General features: G+C 43.7%; 1 protein-coding gene across 6 annotated transcripts in view; it reads left to right on the forward strand.

The window, feature by feature from the left end:
* SH3KBP1 (SH3 domain containing kinase binding protein 1) overlaps positions 1-24,462 on the forward strand; it is a 355,677-nt gene that overhangs the window by 277,362 nt on the left and 53,853 nt on the right. For all 6 annotated transcript variants that reach the window (XM_007991227.3, XM_007991229.3, XM_037986385.2 and 3 more), the window contains 4 exons: positions 1,341-1,448; positions 16,276-16,327; positions 19,108-19,188; positions 22,421-22,580. In XM_007991227.3, the coding sequence (XP_007989418.1) occupies positions 1,341-1,448; positions 16,276-16,327; positions 19,108-19,188; positions 22,421-22,580 (401 nt within the window). The remainder of the gene's footprint in view (positions 1-1,340; positions 1,449-16,275; positions 16,328-19,107; positions 19,189-22,420; positions 22,581-24,462) is intronic.

Genomic DNA, 24,462 nt, shown 5'->3' on the forward strand with positions numbered 1-24,462 from the left:
TGCCTGAAGTGGGATGGAGATTTACTGATTATAGAGATTTTATTCAAGGAATTTCATATTTGACAGTGGTGTGTATATTATACATATACTAGGCAGGAAGCATTGCCCAAGTGAGGAGGTTTACAGTAGGCTGGGTAAGTCCTGGATCCGGTGGTAGAAGTAGAAATGGACTCAGAGTACAAATGTGAGACATATGATAAAACTCCAGCAAATGGGACTTCCAACTAGTTGAAAATGGGAAAGACTAGAAGTGGTTTTGTGGCATGAGGTTGTGTGCCCAGGAGAATCACGAGGCCATTAGGCTCATGAAAAAGGCCAGGCTCTTGCCATTTTTGCTCATTGTCCTTTCTCTAGCACCTAGCTCAGTGTCCAGCACAAAGTAGATGCTTGATAACTGTTTGATGAATGAATGAACAAAATAGAGATTATCCAAAGGGAAGCAAGTTCACTCTGGAAGAATGAAGAGCATTATGCATTCATTTCAGATGCCAACATTGTGTCCTGTGAGGTGGAGGAAGTGATTTTCACGATGGCAACTGTGCGCCATCAACATCCAAAGGAGAAGGTGAAGGAGAGCAGTGCATTAATGAGCTTGTGTAAAGTATGATTTTTCTTCTGGTTGGCTGTCACAAAGCCTTTTTTTAATTTTGACAAGCTTTGTGACAGACTAATCATAGAGGACATTTGTGCATGTGACATTTTCTAAGCCATATTTGCAGTTAATAAAATACTTTTATTTCAGTAAAATTAAAATGAAGAAAACACGTATTCTCCCATCCTTAAAAAAGAAAGGCTGGGTGCAGTGGCCCATGCCTATAATCTCAGCACTTTGGGAGGCCAAGGTGGGCGGATCACCTGAGGTCAGGAGTTCAGGACCAGCCTGGCCAACATGTTTAAACCCTGTCTCTGCCAAAAAATACAAAAATTAGCCAGGCATTGTGACACGTGCCTGTAATCCCAGCTGCTGAGAGGCTGAGATGGAGGAATCGCTTGAACCTGGGAGGCGGAGGTTGCAGGGAGCCGAGACTGCACCACTGCACTCCAGCCTGGGCGACAGAGTGAGACCCTGTCTCAAAAAAAAAAGAAAGAAAGAAAAAAGAAGACCTTATTGATTCAGTGCATCTAAAAGCAGCACTGGGTTTTGAGTTCCGGCCGGCAATGCTAAGAGGACTTAAGCTTTTGTTTTCCCCTCTGACTTTGGGGTTTATGCTGACTTGGTAACCATTGTCTCATTAACACGGACCTCCAGGAAAGGGCCTCTGTTCTCTTGAAAAGGGGTGTTAGACCCCTCTGGAGGCTGCTTTCCCCCATCTCTCACTCTGTGTTCTCCTGTTTTCTAGGACTGCATCGACGTAGGCTGGTGGGAAGGAGAGCTGAACGGCAGACGAGGCGTGTTCCCAGATAACTTCGTGAAGTTACTTCCACCGGACTTTGAAAAGGAAGGGAATGTAAGTCTCCCTGGCTTTGATTTCAGCGGAGTTGTGGCTCCCATGTTGGGACTTGGGATGGGGGAAGTTTGGTGTAATGTTGAAGAGCACTGACATTTGAACATTCAACAGGCCCAGATTCTGAGCCCTCGGCTGCCATATACTCTGTAACAAGTTTCATCATAGGATGCATCTGTTAGCTGGCAACAGTGATCTCTACTCTGGGGTTGTTGCATACATAAACAAGATAGTGCGTGTAAAGCACTCGTTGCAGCACTGGCACATTCAGCACCCAAATAAACTGTGAGAACCTTGGGTGCTCTTTTTGATAAGTGGACTGCCAGCAGCATCCCACATACCATGGTCCTGGGGGGTGGGAAAGTAGCCGGTGTTGGGGAAGTGGCTGAAAAGCACATTGTAAGGCTGAGGATGCAGGGTGAGGCCTGTTAATCTTTCTACACTATATGTGTACATGTGTGAGTACACCCACACATATCCGTATATGAGTATATACACAGCTCTCATCCACAGTTTCTCTTTTGTTGTGGGAGCCCATTTGACCATGCCACTGTTTAAATCAGCCATTCCATCTCTGTTTGCCTCACTCCAGGTGTATTGTTTCCCTGCTGACGATGTAATAAGAAATGTTGGGAAGTTAGAAGCACTTTCCAGTATAAGGGGGCAGCAATCCCATATTCAGGGTTCTTTGCCCAGGCTTTTGCATGGCCTCTGCCCACCTTTCCCAGCCTCCACCCACTTCATGCCCATGGGGACTCTGTTACTGGATGGTGCTGAGCCTGATCTTGCCATGGCACCATTCCAGTAGGGCTGAGGTGTGGGAAGGATAGCTACAGTGCTTGTGGCTTCGTTGCCAAGGATACTAAAGTAGCATTTAATGGAATTTGTGCTGCTTTGATGAATGGATGTAATTGCTTAAGAAGCTAGATGGTATTGGCACCTGCCAAGATTATGGCCCATAGACCATTAGGTTGGTTTAAAGGCTAAGTTAGCCACACTTTGTAAGCTTTTTGATTGCTTTCTTTCTTGTATTGTTTAGGTGAAGGATGTTCTTTTCCACACCTGTTATTCTCTCTTGGAGTCTGAGTTCGGGTTCTAGAGAATCTAGATTCTGTTTCCTAATGTTTCCTAGATTCTTGATACTTAAAGTGAGATCCATGGGCCAGCAACAGCAGCATCACCTGAGAGCTTGTTAGAAATGCGCAGACCCCACCCCAGACCTGGTGCATCAGAATATGCATCTTAACAGTGTTCTCTGATGATTTGTTTGCATATTACAGTATAGGAATCACTGGTATAGAAGCAGGTATCTCTCTAAGTGATGACAACCCACCTTCTGGTTTCCTCCCCCGTCCCCCATATTTTAGGAGGGAAATAAATTCACACAACAGAGAAGAGCTCATCATTCAATAAGGAAAATTTTCACCAAGCAAAATCACTTGAAATGTTTTTATTGATGACTGTAGCAATAGAGGATTTTCATTTGACAAAATCAGTCACTGAGAAGAACAGATACTAAACACTTAGTAGTGACTGCATAGGAAATGTTTTGAAATAGTAGGACGCAGGAATGAGGATGGCAAACATTACAAAGAGTACAGTGGTTGTGACCCTAGGCTGTGGCATCAGATAGATCTGGGTTTGAATCCTGGCTCTGTCACTTACTTGTTCTGTAGCCAAACCCGAGTCACTGAATGTCTCCAAGCCTCTGCATTCTCATCCATAAAATCATGAGAATAATTGTACCTACCTTGTCAACGTGTTGAGAGAAGATTTACTGGGATGATGCACATAAATTCTTAAACATGGTGCCTAGTAGTTGGTAAATGCCTCACACAGATTAACTGTTCCAGTCTTTATAATTGCTGTTTACCACGAGGGTAGGAAGGCTCTAGCTAAAACTGTGAAGTAATGATAGAAGGCTGACTCTGGTTCTTTTTGCTCCAGCTGATCAAATCAACACAGTTATCTTGGTATCTTGGCGAGCTTCCCTGGGAATCCAAATGCGTCTAAAAACCTTGATAAATAGCCATTAAAAATAAATCTAGCAACTTAGAAAATGTATTGGTAGAGACATGTGAGCACAGAATGGCATAATCTTTGTTATTTGTCTTTTTTTTTTTTTTTTTTTTTTTTTTTCTGGATCTACTGCCTGGCAAATGTTTTATTTTCATTCACTCATTCAGTATTTATTGAGTCCTTTCTCTGGGCTGGCCACTGTGCTGGTTGATTGAAAGTGAAGCATGCTCATGGGTACTGTCCTTGTGAGCTTAGAGTTAAGCAGTTAGGTCTGGCGTTTAGGGCCATGGAGACCTGCCAGACTCTTCTGAAAGGACACCTGATATAGGCCTCTCCAAGTGAGTGGAGGCAAGGGGGCTGTCCAGTCTGCCTGTACCCCGCTTCTCCCCTATCTTTGTGAGGCTGGTAAAAGCTAGGCACATCCTGAAGCACTTGGGTGCCAAGACCTTCATGGTGACTCCTCTCCCTTCGACCAAGAAATCTTAGCAAGCATACCATCCTACCAGACATTTGCCACCTTATTGGTTCTGATTGAAGCAACATATTTTTTTAATTGACAGATAAAATTGTGTTTAATGTGTACAACATGATGCTTTGAAGTATATATACATTGTGGAATGACTGAATCTAGCTAATTACCATATGCATTACCTCACATTGTTATCGTTTTTGTGGTGATGGGCTATAGGGTTTTGAAGACTAGGGTAAAATCTAGATCATTCTTTTAACAAATGGGTAAAGCATGCCTTCTAATTCCCAGTCATGTTTTGCGGTGGGGGGGCAGTAAATTCACTCAAGTGAGAGCTACTCCATAGTATACTTTTCTAGAAGCTCTGTGTTACATAAGCTATTAAGGGAAGCACTTCCACCGGGAGAGTGAAGTTGTCAGTGATGAGTGGACTGGGCATGGCATGCTCTTTGGGACATGCATGCTCTCTGGGGCCCCATGGGCATCTCTCCAATCCCCGACAAGCAGCCACCATCTCTTTGATAGGTCTTTTAACCTTGTCCCTATGAAGCAGAAAACCCAATAGTCATGCCTGTTAGACAAAGTAATACCTATAGCTGAAAAGTGATTGTACGACGTAACATTTAACTTCTAGAAAATTCAAAGTATAACATCCTTTTCCATCTCCTCTGGTCTATAAAAACCAGTCAACCATCTTCACATTGGTTGTTATACCAGCCTTTATTGCTGCACCCAGAGTATTGGTGAGTTGGTGACAATGTGACTGGAGCTAGGGCTGTCATTTGCTGAGTTGAGAGTGTAAAGATGATTAGAATCATTAACATGAAGGCACTATGTGAATGACAGAGTCTGAAACATTCTGCCGCTGGTTTCAGCAGATGTCATCTTGTCTTGCCAGTGACTGGGGTTACAGTCATTCACCCAGAAAAGAGGACGATCTGTGATGATTAGGGTAGACAGAAGCAAATGGCATTTATTCAACAGCAGGCCTCTTGACTCCGTAGGCATCACCAGAGCATTCTGATGAGGCTGACATATTTTCTGCTAGGGTGTGAATTCAGGTAGTTACTACAAAGCCTTTTGGAATTCCTGGCCATCTTTCTTTCGGAGAGTGCTTAGTGGATTCTCCCTCACCAGGGTAACAAATGCTTTGGGGTTTTTCCTCAAGATATTCCAGAAGAGCATCTGTTGATCTCTTGGTGCATATTTTAGAGCAATTATGTAAGCTATTTATAAGAGAACCTAGATTCAATGGCTGTCTGTTTATTTTGGGCCTTGACAGTAAAATTGAATACCAGAACGGAAAGATTAAATATTCTGAGAGCTCTAATGAAGCAATGTGTGTGCTGTGTCATTGTTACAGAAGGCTAACGAGGAACTTAGACTCTCAAAAACAGCAGAAACAACTGCTCACTGTCGTTAACAAAAGAACAAAATTAGAATAGGTACTTTGAAAGATAGTGTTATTTAAGAAAGTGGCTGGGTGTGGTGGTTCATGCCTGTAATCCCAGCGCTTTAGGAGGCCAAGGTGGGAAGATCGCTTGAGCCCAGGAGTTTGAGACCAACCTGGGCAACATAGCAAGACCCCACCTCTACAAAAATAAGAAAAATTAGCTGGACATGGTGGTACATGCCTGGGGTCCCAGCTATTCAGGAGGCTGAGTTCGGGGGATCGCTTGGGCCCAGGAGTTTGAGGCTGCAGTGAGCTGTGATCATGCCAGTGCACTTCAGCCTGGGCAACAGAGTGAGACCCTGTCTTAAAAAAAATGTAAATCTCAGGTTCCAGTTCTTTTAAGAGAAATTGTTCAAATCACCAGAAGATATTACTGATCTACCATGCATTTATCTGGAGGGCTCTTCAGTGTTTGTACAAGTGAGGAATGATGGCATTGCTAAGATTCCCATAGGCGTTTCCCTAGTGAATGCTCCTCAGTGGGAGCTCAGTCTCAGGGACTCAGAAACCTGTCCTCGAAGATGTCCCTGTGACTATGATGCAGGCTCGCCTTTGCTGAGTCACAGAGGCTTAATCAGGTAGCAGGCAGCCAGCTTACTCATCGCAACAAGAACTCAGATGTCAGCCAGTCTGGAACACAGAGGTCTGCCTGCCCCGGTCATTTTGTCCGCTATGGGCCTAATTCCTTAGAAGCCGGGTTCCACCGGAAGCCAGGTTTATCCAGTGGTTGCCAGGAGGGCAAGGAATCAACAAGAGGAGTTTGTTGTTCTTACCAAGGGTCTGGCAGGTATCACTTGAGGCCCCTTCATGCACCAAAGGGAAAGATCTGCCAAGGGAAAGATCTGCCAAGGGAACCATGTGTTCAAGTCAACTACGCCTCGATAATGCTTCCAAGAGCACTGCACCACTGCCTTTGGTCTCCATTTGTCTTTGTTTTCATGACTGACTGGACCCTTCCTGTTCACATCAATCTCCAGACACATTGTGATGCAATCAGTTAGATTTCCCACTTTCTCCATTATAATCATGTGCCAACCCAGCCTTTTATGATTTTTTTTTTTAGCACAAGTTTTGCAGGTTCCAAACTTTTGCAAGGAAGGAAGTCTCTTGCTCAATTCTCACAATGGCTGAATTTTGCTGGTTTAACTCTGCCTTCCCTATACCAAGTTCTTAGGAGGCCACTCACCTTACTTATCCTCCATCTTCTGACAACCCAGTCCATAAAATCTGTTCTTAGTCAACATTTTCTTTATTATTCATCATGTCCTTTAACCTTTAGCCCTGGCCCCGATTTTTATTTAGAATCATCTTAAAAGACATCTTATTTGAAAACGTGCATCTATAAGAAGAACTGTTGTTTTTCTAGTTTCTGAGGATGCCTGATAATTTCCCTATTTTTTAGCCTTCCAAAAGAAAGAAATATGTGCTTCTAATAAGCAGTCTTATGAAAAAAATTTACCTAAACATTATCTGTCTTGAACATTTAGTTTCATGGGTGGTTTCACATGCAAAGAAATGGGGTTTGTCAAAGAGTTAATGTCATCCGAGTATGGCCTAGTGACTCAGCCCCAGTGGGCTTTCTCAAAGCCACCCAGATGGTATTCCCTCTCCCTTCTCCAGCTGTACTTACAGCCTATAGTCTTTGAAGGCAGAGCCCATGTCCCAGGCTTCTCCTTCATGGGGCCTTACAGCATGCATGGTACATGGTTGCTGGTGAAGAACCCCTGGTCCTTTAGTGGATTGGTGCCAGAGTGTACCTTCTCTTCCTCCTGCCCCTCCTTTCCTGTTTTCTGCTTTCTCTTGTACAAAAGAGGAGGAAGAGTAGAAGGGAGGGGCAGGGGGAAGCTGGCCTCCTGTCAGATTGTCCTTCCCAGACCAAGGGAGGCCCAGATCCTTCCATCTGATCATGGTGTCTGGGCATGGAATCAAGGCATCACTTTCAGGGTGGGGCAGATGGAATGAAGGGGTGAGCCAAGGGGTGAACTGCGAGAGCATCTTAGGGAGAAGCCAAATGCCAAGGCCTAGCTGACTTCCCAGCAGGCCATCAGTCTGAATGGGAGATGATGGATGTAGGCCACTAGGCCAGAGGCTGAGGGAGGAAACTAGAGAAGGACTCTTCCAAGAGCAGGTTCCCTAGGTCCCTGGGGATCTCCAGTGCAGGTGACAGGGCAGGCAGTTGCTGGGGACTCTATAGGGTACAGAGGTGCAGTTAAAGACACTGTCATCACCTACAGGATAGCTTCAGCTGCACATTTCAAAGGTGTGACTGGTCCTCCAGGGGCAGGGGAGAAAAGGGCAAAGTGGAGGTCCCCATGTGTTTCTAGAGCTGCAAAGGGGTGCCTTAATCAGGAGCTGTCCATTTGTGTCCCCTCTCCAGCCTCACCCACAGACACCACCAGAGAACTTAGTGGGATGTGTGGAGGAGGTCTCCCAAAGTCCAGAATTGCTCAAAATCAAGCTGAGACTTACTTCCAGAACCTCACCATATTCCTCTAACAAAGCCCCTCTAAAGGGTACCCAGCCATCAGGGTACACTTCTGTTTGTGTTTGTTTGTTTTTAACAAATCACATCTCTGGGGCCAGAGTTCTGAAGGTAAACCAGCTCAAGAGGCAAAGTAGCAAACCAGATTCCTGCCAGGGGAACAGTTGAGTCAGCCAATGAGCCTTTTGCTTGGGAAGGGCCAGTCTTGCCAAACAAAGGGCAGAGTCAGTTCTGAAATCCTTCACAGGAAACAAAGCTTGTCTTCCCATTCTCATTCCAGAACATTCATATCTATTTCCTTCCTGGTAATGTAAAGGTAAAAATCAAATCTAGCTAATATATCCTTTGAAGGATGGTGTCTCCATGTCTTGGTCCAAGCCAACGACCCCACACACAGGCAGACATGGACACATGTGCACTTAGGCCTATGCTCCCTCCATATATGAAGACTGTGGAAGGCATTCGGCTCTCCCAGAAATCAGAAAATGTGGATTCATTGATTTTGTTATCATTATATTCATGTTGGCTCTTGTGAAATGAATTCTCGTAGTCTGGACATTGAGAAACGTAGAGTTCTGGGCCCTCTGGCTACCAACTAGCTGTTTAAACAGCCTTTCTGGCCCTCAGTGATCTCAGCGGCGGGGGTGGCGGGTGGTGGGGGACTCCTATGATGACTTGTAGCTCTTAATATCCACTGTTTTTTTTTAGCACTTACCTGCAAACTGAGCAGGCTGAAGCCACCTGAGGTTGGAGCTAGAGCATTTTACCTTCACCATGGAGGGAGGGATAAAGAGAATAAATAGAACAAGTGCCTCTAAAAACTCAGGACTTAAATACTTGCCTGAGTTGAAAGGATGTTTTCGTGTGTACACCTATAGGAGCTGGTTAATATCTTATTACTGTTAAACCGTACACAGGAAACCTTGACCTACTACTTAGCCCGGAGGACCCCAGCCCCATTTTCTTTATCCAGTCACAATTGGATGTTTGGAGGGAAATCAACTAAATGATCTCCTCATGTCTTTTTATTTGAGAATAGTGAACTCCCGTGATGAATTTTCTACTGTCACATTTTGCTAGAGAATCACTTGTTTTGCCTTCTCGGTTCACACTGCCTTGTCTTCCTGTTGCATTTAAAATGAAATTTTTAATTTAATTTGTTTCTTTTTTTTTATTGAGACAGGGTTTCCCTCTGTTGCCCAGGCTGGAGTGCAGTGGCACGATCTCAGCTCACTGCAGCCTCCGCCTCCCGGGCTCAAGCAACCTTCCTGCCTCAGCCTCCTGAGTAGATGGGACCACAGGCATGCGCCACCATGCCCAACTAAATTTTTGTATTTTTTGTAGAGATGGGGTTTCACCATGTTGCCCAGACTGATCTCCAACTCCTGAGTGCAGGCAATCTCCCTGCCTCCGTCTCCCAAAGTTCTGGGCCTGTTGCATTTTTAAAAATCATTGTAGGCCCATGTGCAATACTTCATGAATCATTTGCGGGAGGGGTATAGCCTAGAGCTGCATAGAACCCTGGCCCTGATTTTTATTTAGAATTACCTGAAAGACATCCTGTTTGAAAATGTGGCATCTTTTCTCCTTTGAAAAAGCATGAAGGCTAAGTTTGATGGAACCAGAGAAAGTGAAGTCAGTAAAGGATTAAAAAAGAGGAAAACTTGTAAATCCCCTCTGCTAGTAAGCAAAGCAGGCACCTGGCCAGCATTGATCAAGAGTGGTAGATGCAAGACAGACAGCTCACAAACTGTTCCTTCCTTTCAAAACTGTGCCCCCAACTGCCTCTGCAACTGCCGGGTTTCCGAACAAAACTTCACACTTCTGTCTCTGTCCTTTGCCACATTCACACACATGCTTGCTGTGACCACACTTTTCATACACTATCTGTTAGTGCAACATTTTCCTCTCTCCCTCCCCCGGTGCCCCTCTGCTCTGCTCTGTCACATTTCATGTGTCTGCTACATATCAAATGTGACACAACAGTAAAGGGATTTTTTTTCTTTGACCAGTAATCTTGGAAAATATGATGACTTGTAATTGTCGTTTTAAAATTTGGGGCCCTGTGGTTTGAGGCAAGGTCGCTGGGGTAACGGCCTCAGCGAAAGGAGGCTCATGTGAAATTGGTTATAGAAGTGTTCAGACCAGCAAGGAGTGAGGAAGATGTCGGCGTCGTTGGGACTTGGCTAGGAAGAATAAGGCCATGGGGTGTTGGCAGTTTTGTAAATAAGGGATGACAGGCATACTTCATTCTTCCGTGCATTCCTTTATTGTATTTCAGATATTGCGTTTTTTACAAATTCAATGGTTGTGGTAACCCTATGTGGAGCAAACCTACTGGCGCCATTTTCCCCACAGCATGTGCTCACACATGTCTCTGTATTACATTTTGGTAATTCTCACAACATTTCAAACTTTTTCATTATTATTATGTCTGTTATGGGTAATCTGTGATCAGTGATCTTTGGCATTACTATTGTAATTGTTTTGAGGCACCATAAACTATGCCCATATAAGACGGCAAACTTAATTGATCGATCTTGTGTGTGTTCTGACTACTCCATTGACCTACGATTCCCCATCTCTCTTCCTCTTCTTGGGCTTCACTATTTCCTGGGACACAACAATGTTGAAATGAGGCAAACTAATAGCCCTATGATAGCCTCTAAGTGTTCAAGTGAAAGGAAAAGCCACACATCTCTCACTTTAAATCAAAAGCTAGAAATGATCGAGCTTAGTGAAGAAGGTATGTTGAAAGCTGAGACAGGCCAAAAGGTAGGCCTCTTGCACTAAACAGTTAGACAAGCTGTGAATGCAAAGGAAAAATTCGTGAAGGAAGTTAAAAGTGCTACTCCAGTAAACACATGAATGATAAGAAAGTAAAACAACCTTATTGCCAGGCATGGTGGCTCACATCTGTAATCTCAGCACTTTGGGAGGCCAAGATGGGAGGATCACTTGAGCCCAGCAGTTCGAGACCAACCTGGGCAACATAGTGAGACTCCGTCTCAATCAATCAATCAATCAATCAATCAGTAACAGCCTTACTGATTATATGGAGAAAGTTTGAGTGGTCTGAATAGAAGATCAAACCAGCCACAACACTTCCTTAAGCCAAGGTCTAATTCAGAGCAAGGCCCTAATTCTATTCAAGTCTGTGAAGGCTGAGAGAGGTGAGGAAGCTGCAGAAGAAAAGTTAGAAGCCAGCAGAGGTTCGTTATTGAGGTTTAAGGAAAGACACCATCTCCATAACATAAAAATACAAGGTGAAGCAGCAAGTGCTGATGGAGAAGCTGCAGCAAGTTATCCAGAAGATCTAGCTTTGATGAAGGTGGCTACTCTAAACAGATTTTCCGTTGATGAAACAGCCTTTGATTGAAAGAAGGTATCATCTAGGACTTTCATAGCTAGAGAAGTTGATATCTGGCCTCAAAGCTTCAAAGGGCAGGCTGACTCTCTTGGTAGGGGCTAATGCATCTGGTGACTTTAAGTTGAAACCGGTGCTCATTTACCATTCTGAAAATCCTGGGGCACTTAAGAATTATGCTGCCAGACACGGCAGCTCACGCCTATAATCTCAGCACTTTGGGAGGCCAAGGCAGGAGGATCACTTGAGCCTAGGAGTTTGAGACCTGCCTGGGCAACATAGCAAGACTCCATCTCTACAAATAAACAAAACTAGCCAGTTGTGGTGGTGTATCGGGAGAACCTGCTCCCGATGTTTAACGTGGGTTCTTTTCTATTTCCTAAGTGTCTCGGCTGGGTTGAGAAATAAAGGGAAAGAGCACAAGAGAGAGAAATTTAAAGCTGGGTGTTGGGGGGAGACATCACATGTCAGCAGGATCCGTGATGTTCCCCGAGCCGTAAAACCAGCAAGTTTTTATTAGCGATTTTCAAAAGGGGAGGGAGTGCACGAATAGGGTGTGGGTCACAGAGATCATATACTTCACAAGGTAATAAAATATCACAAAGCAAATGGAGGCAGGGCGAGATCACAGGACCCCCGGATGAGGCGAAATTCAAATTGCTAATGAAGTTTCCAGCACGCATTGTCGCATTGTCATTGATAACATCTTATCAGGAAACAGGGTTTGAGAGCAGATAACCTGTCTGACCAAAATTTATTAGGTGGGAATTTTCCTCCTCCTAATAAGCCTGGGAGCACTACAAGATACTGGGGCTTATTTCATCCCTTCGGCTTCGACCATAAAAGACAGGACACCTTAAAAGGGGCCTTCGACCACAAAAGACGGGACACCTTAAAAGGGGCTGTTGATAAGCCTACCTTCAGGGCGCATTCTCTTTCTCAGGGATGTTCCTTGCTGAGAAAAAGAATTCAGCGATATTTCTCCTATTTGCTTATGAAAGAGGAGAAATATAGCTCTGTTCCATCCGCCTCACTGGCGGCCAGTTCAAAGTTACCTCTCTGGTTCCCTGAACATCGCTGTTATCCTGTTCTTTTTTTTTTTTAAGATGCCCAGATTTCGTATCGTTCAAACACACGTGCTCTACAAACAATTTGTGCAGTTGGTACAATCACAGGGTCCTGAGGCGACATTCATCCTCCTCAGCTTACGAAGAAGATGACGGGATTAAGAGATTAAAGTAAAGACAGGCATAGGAAATCACAAGGGTATTGATTGGGAAAGTGATAAGTGTCCATGAAATCTTCACAATTTATGTTCAGAGATTACAGTAAAGACAGGTGTAAGAAATTATAAAAGTCTTAATTTGGGGAACTAATAAATGTCCATGAAATCTTCACAATTTATGTTCTTCTGCCGCGGCTTCAGCCGGTCCCTTGGTTCGGGGTCTCTGACTTCCCGCAACAGTGATGTGCACCTGTGGCCTCAGCTACTTGGGAGGCTGAAGTGAGAGGATCTCTTGAGCCTGGGAGGTCAAGGCTGCAGTGAGCTGTGATCGCACCATTGCACTCCATCCTGGGTGACAGAGTGAGACCCTATCTCAAAAATAAAAACAACAAAAAAAGAATTATGCTAAATCTACTCTGCCTCTGTTCTATAGATGGAAAAACAAAGCCTAGATGATAGCACATCTGTTTACAGCATGGTTTACTAAATATTTTAAGCCCACTGTTGAGACCTACTGCTTAGAAAAAAAAAAATTCCTTTTAAAATATTACTGCTTATTGACAATGCACCTGGTCACTCAAGAGCTCTGATGGAGATGTATAAGAAGATGATTTCTGTTTTCATGCCTGCTACTACAACATCCATTCTGCAGCCCATGGATCAGAGTCTTTTCAACTTGCAAGTCTTGTTATTTAAGAAATAAGGCTATAGCTGCCGTGGATAGTGATTCCTCTGATGGATCTGGGGAAAGTCAATTGAAATAATTCTGAAAAGGGTTCACCATTCTAGATGCCAGTAAGAATATTTTTGATTCATGGGAGGAGGTCAAAATATCAACAGTAACAGGGGTTGGAAGAAGTTGATTCCAACCCTCAGGGATGACTTTCAGGGGTTCAAGACTTCAGTGGATGAAATAACTGCAGGTGTGGCAGAAATAGCAAGAGAACTAGAATTGGAAGTGGAGCCTAAAGATGTGACTGAATTGCTGCAATCTCATGATCAACCTTGAATAAATGAAGAGTTACTTCTTATGGATGAGCAAAGAAAGTGATTTCTTGAGATGGAATCTACTCCTGGTGAAGATGCTGTGAACATTGTTGAAATGACAACAAAGGATTTAGAATCTTACATATGCTTAGTTGATAAAGCAGTGGCAGAATTTGAGAGGATTGACTCCAGTATTGAAAGATGTTCTACTCTGGGTAAAATGCTATCAAATAGCATCGCATGATATAGAAAAATTTTTCACGAAAGGAAGTCAATTGATACGGCAAACTTCGTTGTTGTCTTATTTTAAGGAATTACTACAGTCACCCCAACCTTCAGCCACCACCACCCTGATCAGTCAGCTGCTGTCAACATTGAGGCAAGACTCTCCCCCAGCAAAAAGTTTACAACTCGCTGAAGGCTCAGATGATCGTTAGTTTTTTCTAGCAGTGAAGTATTTTTAAATTAAGGTACGTACATTGCTTTTTTAGACATGTTATCGCACACTGAATAAACTACAGTAAAGCATAAACATAACTTTTATATGCACCAGGAAACCAAAAAATTCTTGTGACTCGCTTTATTGCAGTGGTCTAAAATTGAGTTTGCAGTATCTCTGAGGTATGCCTGTACTCTGATTCTGAGGTAAAGGAAGGTTAACTGGCAGAACTTCACTGATACTTTTGTTAGGTAAACACACATCTGTCCCCAGTCTAATTAACACAGTGACAGAGAAGGAAGGAAGAAAAAGAGTTAGTGGAGAACTAGAAGGGGCAGGCAAAAGGGGAAAGAATAATGTGAGACCATGAGGCAGAAACACATCCATCCCACAGAGCACCTGTGTGTAAGGGCAGGTGGCTCTTAGAGCAGCTTTCTTTATTTTAATAAAGTATATTTCTCTGCACTCATAGAGACAATACAGAAAAACATTAAGAATGACACACACACACACACACACACACACATGCACACACATATGTACCCAGAATCAGAGATCACTGCTTTAAATTTCTTTCCTCTTTTTCTTTCTGTGTATGTTGCAGCCTAGTTGAGCTCATACTATAGCTGCAATTTGATATCCTTTTTTTCAGCTTTAACACAATACAGTTCCCTGTGTTTAACTCCTTGTGTGTGGTTTCATGGCTGTGTGATGGTTTGTCTTGTGGACATTTTCTGGCAGGATGGATCTCACGGTGGCCAACAGCACGCCTGTGGGTCAGGCAGCCCTGGGCCTGATACCTAGCCATGCCCCCAACCCCTTTTAGTAGCCTGGTTACCTCAAGAAATGACTTCATCTCTCAAAGCCTCAATTATTTCGTCTGCAAAATGGGTATCATATCACTGTCACGCAGGTTAAACAAGTCAGTACTTACTTCTGCTTATGAATTTAACTTCTCCTAAGAGGGAGGTCATATTATCATTTATAGATGAGAAGGTTCAGTTTTGTGAGGTCACTTGCCCCACATCTGTGGGTAATATTGGAAAGAGCCAGGATTTATAATGCCAGTAAAGTTCTGAACTCCCCCACCCCCAGCCTGCACCTAATGGAATAACTTGGCTTGAATCACCTAGCTGGTAAAAAACAAAGCTGATATGTGATTGAATCCAGAGCCTACATGCTATGATGCCCCCTGAGAAAGTTCCCTGTGGATGTAATATTCTCTGGGTTTTATTTAAAACCATTTCTTTCCATGTTGCAGTGCTGCATCAGGCACTGATGGGTCAGGGCTGGTGATGGGTGGGTGCTTTGGCTTCCCCTTGGTAATGGTAATGTCACAGTAGTACATTTTCAGAGAGCAGAAGAGACTTCGTGGAGCTTTTTAAAAATCATAAGTATATGATGCCCAGAGAGGATGAGAAGTGTCAGCAGGGATGTGGATCTTCTGCTCAAACCCTCCCCCGTTCTCATCCTTCCTTCCTTCCTTAATGATTTGATGTTGAGATAGTTCTCCCCTTGCCCTCGGTCCCTCTTCCCCCTAACACAGCTGTCTGAGAACAGTGCCCTGGCTGGATTCTTTGGCCATGTAATAATTTGCCAAGTCCAGTCTGATCATCTCTCTCCCAGTCAATCCTGGGTGGCAAGAAAATGCTGGCTACTCTGGAACCAGTTCAGGGATGAATGCCATTGATTGCACTGCTGCCTCCATCACCTACAGAGTGACAGCGTGTGAGAAAAACAAATCACGGCTGATATGCAAAAAACAAACAACAAAAAAGAAGCAAAAACAAACAAACAAAAACAACAACAAAAAAATCCCTCTCTGTTCCAGTTTATCACGTGTACAATGAGTCTGTGGGATGTCTAACAAATGGCCTGCCAGCCTCAGCATAGAAAGGGGCAAAAGGCTTGCAACCTGATGTGGCTGCAGTGGGCCCTCAGCCTGCATTTTGTTGAAAGTCCTACATCCAGAGCAGATTCGATTTTGAATCTTTACAGTGACTCTTTTTGAATTGCATGGTTATTCAGCAGATTAAATCTTAATTGCAAATGCAGCTTCAGCGTAGGAGTACCATTGTGCTTGCTGGTTTCAGGCCATTTTTGCTGAGCCGTGCTTTTCCAGAAGGCTGTTACAAATTTAGAAAGGGGGAAATGGCGTTTCATTTGTCGATTGGAGTTTTGTTTTGCCGACTGGATTTATTGTAGTGTTTATTTAGAGGTGCCAAAAACTGACGTCCCTGGAGAGAGAATTGCTCAATTTTTTTGGAGAGGTTCTCTAAATTGTCCAAACTGCACTTAGAAAACAATGTCTGTGGTCCTTCTGTGAGAGGACAGGCTTGCCAACAGTCTCATGTGGTATAATTTTTATTAATTTTTATTAATTTTTCAGAGACCCAAGAAGCCACCGCCTCCATCCGCTCCTGTCATCAAACAAGGGGCAGGTAATGTACCTTTCGGTTCCATCAAATAAAATGTGCATCTTTCTTTTTGCATATATTCAAATCATCCTCGGTGTAGAGTTCAGGATTCCTGGTTCAAGTGCCATAGATTGACAACTTGGGAAGTTACGATTTGATCTCAGCAGGCAGGTTTTAAAGATACTTCTGTTTTTCCTAAAAGATAAACATACCATTAAAATGTGACCCTGATATAGTGTAAAAATCTAGGCTCCCAAAGAGAATGATCAGAAAGAATTTAAAGAAAAAACAAGTTTGGGTTTTTTAAGTAAACAGCTTTTGAGGAGAAAAGAACTTAATTGCCCTGTTTCACCTGTGTCCAGTTGAAGGTCAGCTTAGGGAAGATTGTTTCCCACGGGTCATAGCATTGTTGTGCATGTACAGTGTTGCTGAATTTTCAATGTCTGTCCCGTGCGGTTAACCAAAATCTGTACTGACTTCACTTACGCCTCAGCAAAAAGATGTTTTTCTAGCAATACTTTTCCTCATGATTCTTTTTTAATTTTGAAGAGTCTGATTCACTTTTTTTTCTGTGTAGTTCAGATATTCAGGTTGAATAATAGAGGAAGAATTGATGTCGAACATTTGGTAACTCGTTTCACACTGGATTCTCATATATAAAAAGATATTTCATATTTCCCAGTAGAACTCCTCTTTATAATAGTTAAAATTAATTATAGGGAAAAATTCCTCCATGAATAATTAGTTAAGTAGCATTTTAAAAAATTAACAACTAAAATAGAAGAGAAGGGGTATTTTTAGTTCTACACATTCACAATTATGATATTTCTATAACAGTTAAATTATGAATAAATTTCCAGATTGGTTTATTCATAAACTTAGTAAGAAGTGATTTTTAAGTTCTTTTGGCCCACCAAGTTAGGAGGAAAAGCTTGACCCCAAATTCCTTTCCCATTCCCTTTGGCATAGTTGAGAATTATAGAGATTAAGTCCTGAAATGGGATGTTAATTACATCTTTTGCTCCGCCCCCATCCTTGTTTGCATTGAGCAGTTTCATTTTGCCACCTAGTGGTTCTGGCCATATATTTTATTGTGCTGAAATTGAAGCAAGCTATTTATTTGCTTTTCTCTGAAGACCCCTTTCCCTGTAGGCCTTGGTAATTGATCAGAGACCATGGAGATTAGTTGAGGAGTCCAAGGCTCAGGCAGTCTAGAATGTAGCTAAGATTGGATTCTTCAGTATAGTAGGATTGTCAGTTCTTTCTGTGTCTCTAGGAATGATACTGACTTCATTATTGTTAGGTGAGTAGATTGTAGCATGGTAGGCAAATTCTTACCCTTTTAAAACAATTTTACCAAAGTTTATGATGGGTCTCTGTGGGGCAAAGCAAGATGGCATTTAATCTTCATAGATTACTGCTCATTTATCCTGCCTGAATGATATTGGGAACTCCTTTGTAATGGGGAGATAGATATTCATATTTTCTCTATCATCAGCTTTCCTCGTGTTTGATTATTTTACTAAAAAAAAATCAGATATGAAATTGACAGAAATGAGATGCAGTGATTAATTTGTAGTGAGTCATTAAGAGGAATTAAGTAAAGGGTGTGTTTGGTGGATATTTTTTTAACTTCTTTTGTCCTCTGAGGTTGTGTAATTGAGATTTCTAGTACTAAGCACCCATCTTTGGAACTGGTCATGTAAAGAGTTTGTTAAGAACTCAACCCAGTCCATACATAAGAGGAGTACTTTTGACTGGTTTGTGCTTTAGCTATTTCTCAAGTGCTTTTACATGCCTGAGGCCACTGGCGCCAATGAGAAAACCCCAGGTAAGGGAGCAGTTGCAGTCCATGTGGGTAAAGACTAAATGCTAAGTGGTACATTTGAAAAAATGTAATACTTGAAGGACCCCAAATTTGGTGGCATAAAACAACAACCTTCTTATGTTCATGGATTCTGTGGGTCAAGAACAGGCCATGGCTGGGATGGCTTGTCTCTGCTCCATCATATTTGGGACCTCAGCTGGGAATACTGAACTAGCTGAAGCTGGAGGATCCACTTCGAGGATGAATGTTTCCCTCACATGTCTGGCTCCCCTTGGCAAGGGTGCCTGGAAGGCTGGGCTCAGCTGGGGCTATAGGCTAGAGCATCTATATGTGGCCTCTCCAGGGTAGTTGACTTCTTACATGGAGGTTAAATATTCCAGCAAATAAAGCATAAACTCCAGGGACTTTTATGACTCAGTTTTGGAAGTTACATGGTATCATTCCTGCCACTGATTGAAGCAGTCACAAGCCCACCCACATTCGTGGCAAGGGACTGTAGACTTCACCTCTTACTGGGAGGAGTATCAGATAATTCCAGGCCCTATTTTAAAATGGCCACAAAATGGGATCCAGATTCCTATGAAACCCCCTTTTATTGGTAGAACACAACATTCAGTGGCCCCTTATTTGTAAAGTTTGATAATTGACATTTATTTATACACATGCTCCACCCCCACCCAGTGATTTCCTGTGACTATATTGATGCCTAAGGAAATCAGGCTTAAATATCAGAAAATATTATTAGTGGTGTTCTTATAAATTAAGGATACTTAGGCAGGTGAGCTTAACGACATAGGCCAGAAATGACTTCTGCTGTGTTTCTAAACAGCTCGTGTTTGCCAGGTAATGCTAACACCCAACTCAGGGGAAAAAAACTTATTGACTTTGCTCTACCTGATAAAGATTTAAATGCTGGTGTGTCTAATAATTGAATAGAGAAAACATTTTCTGATCACTATTACCCTTTCCCTCCTAGGCACCACTGAGAGAAAACATGAAATTAAAAAGATACCTCCCGAAAGACCAGAAATGCTTCCAAACAGAACAGAAGAAAAAGGTATGAAATCAATTCTTCATTGGCACTTCTAGAACAGCAAGAGCTGAAGCTGTCTGTTACACAGCTAGTCCAGAATACCCACAGGATTTGCTTTTCCTTTGGAATATGGTGATCATAGTTTTGTTTTGATTGCTTTTACAAATCCTATTGCTAAGGAAGTAGGAGAGGGTTATGTGGTACTTCATGGGACCAGAATTTCTCATCATATGAAAAATTACCAGTCTAGTCAATTAACACATCGCTGCTGTTTCCTGATGTCTCTACCACGGCCACCCTCTCCGCACCCTGAAGTCAGGTGTAAGTTCCTTTAGAGCCTGGTATATATCTGTCAGTTTCCACTTAGCCTGTCCTTCATGCCTAGTGTCCCAAGGTGCTCATTCACTGTTGATGGATGGATTTGGCTTAGTGAAATTCACATCCAGAGAAATAAACAAATGAAAGCTCTTTTCTTTGGTCACTCATGGACCCTTGACTCTGGTTAACGTTATTACAAACAAATGTCCTTGGTCAAGGATACTGGAGGAGGGGAGGGTGGCATGGCAATACTGGGAAAAGCAGCTTGGTCCCCGGAGTCTCCTGAAGGTGGTCAGGAGTGTCACTGGCTGGGAAGTAGCTTAATGTGTGTCCTGCAGTCAGGTTTATGAACGTGTTTGACTCCTACCATTTTGAGAGTCTCTCCCAAAGAAATCTGCATACTGTAGAAGGACTTATTTTATTAGGTGTCTAGGATTGATTGATCACACATTTTTATGGGAAAAGTGCTAAGTTATTATGAACAGGGGGCTGAGCAAATTCCATTTTAAAAAGCAGTTATTTTTAAGTCACAAGAGAAATGCTGAATTAATGAATGTAATTATTTGGAGGTGCTCCTTGGTGGTCTCGTGAAATTTTATTGTGAAATTTAATATTTCATGTCAGCCTGCCAAAAATTGTACCAACATTGCAAGCTCTTAAGAAGCTATACCTCTTTCTTTCGCATTTAGCAGTTAGAACTTGACTTGTGGAACCTCATTGTGAAGGCCAGGTCTGTGTCACAGATTGATGAAAAAAACAGCCATTGAATATATACCATATGAATAACTCTTTGTATAAAAGTGTTGGTATGGCCGGGCACAGTGGCTCACACCTGTAATCCCAGCACTTTGGGAGGCTGAGGCGGGAGGACTGCTTGAGCCCAGGAGTTCAAGACCAGCCTGGGCAACATAGCAAGACCCTGTCTCTACCAAAAAAAAAAAAAATTAGCCAGGCCTGGTGACCTGTGTCCATAGTCCCAACTACTTTGGGAGGCTGAGGTGGAAGGATCGCTTGAGTCTGGAGATCAAGACTGCTGTGAGCTGTGATCACGCCACTGTACCCCAGCCTGAGCAACAGAGTGAGACCCTGTCTCAAAAAAAAAAAAAAAAAGTGTGTGGTGTGAATTAACCAGACACCACCCTCTGTCTTCATGGAGGATACATGGCTAGTTTCTGGGTAATAGCCAGTCTCCATGATAGGGACACTTCCTGCACTAGTCCATGCTGACCTATGGACTAGGCTTACATGTGAACAACCACCCTAGTTGGCTGACCAAGCGGCCCCACATTGCTAGTTCCTTCCCCTCTCATGATCCCTTGTTCTATGCCACAGTGGGTCAGGGAGGCAGAATCCCTGGTCAGATGCAATAGGGAAGCCAGGGAATCAGCCCTACCCGGAGACTTGTTCTCCCTGTTGGGTCAGCACAAACTGCCTTTTCCATTCATCCTGCAGGCTGCTGGAGTTCCTGTCCTGCTGCAACAGGAGAAATGTCCCCTGCTTTGCATTTCAACAGAGCCCTTCCTCCTCTGGCCCCTGTGTGCCATAATATGAGTTCCCAGCATTCCTGATTGGAGCATATTTCCCCACATTGTGGGGATGAGCACAATAATACCTGATGGGTTTATTTTTATTTTATTTTTTTAGAGACAGAGTCTTGCTCTGTCACCCAGCCTGGAGTACAGTGGTACGATTGTAGCTCACTGCAGCCTCGAACTTGTGGGCTCAAGCAATCCTCCTGCCTCAGCCTCCTGAGTAGCTGGGACTACAGGTGTGTGCCACCATGCCCGGCTAGTTTTTGTAGAGATGGTGTTTTACTGTTGCCCAGGCTGGTCTCGAACTCCTGGCCTCAAGTGATCCTTCCACCTTGCCCTCCCAAAGCTCTGGGATTACAGATATAAGCCACCGCACCTAGCCCTGATGGGTTTTTTTAACCTTTTGCCAACCATCTGGGGACCCAAACAACATGAGTCTGTGTTTGCAAGTAAAAGTTGTCCTGAGTACCATCTTACAAGTAAGCATAGGGAACCTGCCCATAGTCTAATGGGCAACTCTCTAAAGTTCCATCTTTATCAACAAGAATGTGGATGTATGCTTTTTATACCATGCACGGAGCAAGGCTAGTTGGGAACAGAAAATATGAGGCTGTCACTGAACACTGCCCCGTTCGTCCAACAGATCTGGCTTCAACTTCATTCTAATAGCTCTGACTCCAAAAAGCCTTAGAAACCATATACCTGTAAACTCCTAGTTTGCCTTCCAAGTTCAAACTGTGCACAAGAAGAATCCAGAACTCATTGTTCCCTGAAATGCTCTCCCTTTGATTGACTCATGGCCCTTTTCAGAGGCCACCCTGAGACATGTCAGGCCTCTTTCCTTGCCATAGCCAGCAAGTCCTGTGGGCCACTAACCAAACCCCTCAGCCCTCTGCTGAGCCCTGACTCCATGCCAGCACCACATACAGCTCTAAGGAGTTGACCAGACCTAGGCCCTCCCCTCAGAGGCTGTCAGCCTACAGGCCGTGCCAAACATGCAAACACCCAGAAAGTGTCTGAGCGTGTTTGTAAAGTGCTGCCCTGTAATGCTCAGGTAAGGAAGGAAGGAAGTCTGCCTTTGAGCTGTTGGGAAGGGAACATGACAGTGTCATGTTTCAGCCAGGCTTCGAAGGAAGAACTGGAGTATGCTGAAGGTGGGCAGTGGCCAGAAGGGCGCTTCAGGCAGAAGGACCAGCATGAGTGAAGGTGTGCAAGGGAGGGAACAGTGAGCTCTGTGGGACTTCTTCTAACCTGACAAAGAATAAGTGGTGCTCTTGGCCTTCCACATTCACCTTCAGAAATAGCATCGGTGATTTTTTTTTTTTTAAGCAGGAAATGAGTGATCTGCATCTAAGTACTGTCACTTACACTAGATCTATCTGTTTTCTTTAAACAATGATTTAAAGAAAGACCAGAGAGAGAGCCAAAACTGGATTTACAGAAGCCCTCCGTTCCTGCCATACCACCAAAAAAGCCTCGGCCACCTAAGACCAATTCTCTCAGCAGACCTGGCGCACTGCCCCCGAGAAGGCCAGAGCGACCGGTGGGTCCGCTGACACACACCAGGTACTGCTGCGCTTTCACCTCTGGGGTGGGTGTGGGGCGGCTCTGGAAGGAACACAGGAGGGGAACTGACTGCCACAGACCTTGGGAGGAAAGGAGAAGAGAAGTGGGGCTCAAGCTTCCCTCTTACATCCTCCAGCAATATTATCTGAAGACACAGGCCACTTCTGTCCTTGCTGCTGCACTCGGGCAGAAGTGAGTGTGAGGTTGAGGGGTGCAGTGTGGGTTTCAGGATTAGCAGATGAGAACTGGATACCCAGCATTTAGGCCCTGCTGACACATAGGGGTTTTTCCTGGGCCTCATTAGAAGCAAAGCCAACTGCCCTTCAGCCTGGAAATGCAGGTGGCGTGTCCCTCTTTTTCCCCCTGGATGTTGTGCTGGCCTCAAGTATGTACATCTCATGTGTGGCTACGACCCCTGACCCTCACTGCTCTGCAGGGCTTCTTTCCGTAGCCCAGGCTCCCTGTGCTCTTCACTGTACAGCCTATTGTGGAACCCAGATCCGGGAATGTCTCTAGCTCTAAGACCCTCAAAGGCTGGGGACGTGCTTTATGCAGGCATGTGTTCCGAGATGTGCTTGACAGAATGAGAATTCATTCGCCAGCGGGCTGGATGCATGTATTCCGTGAAATCAGAGTTGGACATTGTGTGTTCCAGACCTGAGATACCTACCACAGAGCAAGGAACTGTTGAATTCTCTCCATAAGTTCATTGCCAGAACTTTCTACCATAATATTAAAATATATGTGTATTACACGTGTTGGTGTAACACACCAGGGCAGGCCAGTGACTCAGAGGTCTTTAGGTGTGCATGTCAACACAGTCACTGAATTTTTGTTCTTATGAGCTAAGTTGGCATGGTGAAAGTTGCATGGGCTTCACAGCTCGTGCATTGGAGTCAGACAGACCTCTGGGCTGGAATCTCAGCCCACCTCATTCATGGGAGAAGTAGGAGCTTGGCTATACTAGCCTCTCACCTCACTTTTTTCATCTGTAAATAGAGGATGATAATGGAATGCACCTAAATAATTCCCAAGTATGGAAATCAACATTATTTTCATTGTTATTTTGATTATTGCCTATTGAATTAGGCACACTGCAGTAAGACAAAAATAGCTCATTTACTTTTTTTAAAGACAAATTTTAATTAGTGGTAAAATACACGCATTGTAAAATTTACCATCCTAACCATTTTAAGTGCACTGTTCAGTGGCATTAAGTATGTTCACATTGTTGTACAACCATTTCCAGAACTCTTTTCATCTTGTAAATCTGAAATTCTGTACCTTTAAACAGTGACTCCTCATTTACCTCCTCTCCCAGCCCCTGGCAGCCACCATTCTACTTTCTGTCTCTATGGATTTGACTACTCCAGGTACCTCAGTAAGTGGAATCATACAGGATTCATCTTCTTTTTTTTATTCTTTATTTTTTTTGACGCAGAGTTTCACTCTCGTTGCCCAGGCTGGAGTGCAATGGCGCGATCTCAGCTCACCGCAACCTCCGCCTCCCGGGTTCAAGGGATTCACCTGCCCCAGCCTCCCAAGTAGCTGGGACTACAGGCATGCACCACCATGCCTGGCTAATTTTGTATTTTTAGTAGAGACCAGGTTTCTCCATGTTGGTCAGGCTGGCCTCAAAATCCCGACCTCAGGTGATTCGCCTGCCTTGGGCCTCCCAAAGTGCTGGGATTACAGGTGTGAGCCACTGTGCCTGGCAGATTCATCCTTTTATGACTGGCTTATTTCACTTAGCGTGATGTCTTCAACATTCATCTGTATTGTAGTATGGCTCATTTGCTTTTCATAACAATGACAACAACAAAAACACAACTCCCAGGCTCAAATATAGAGGCAGGTCACAACGTGGGTGTGTGGGAGGCTG

The sequence above is a fragment of the Chlorocebus sabaeus genome, chromosome X (genome assembly GCF_047675955.1).
Source record: "Chlorocebus sabaeus isolate Y175 chromosome X, mChlSab1.0.hap1, whole genome shotgun sequence".
Lineage (NCBI taxonomy): Eukaryota > Metazoa > Chordata > Mammalia > Primates > Cercopithecidae > Chlorocebus > Chlorocebus sabaeus.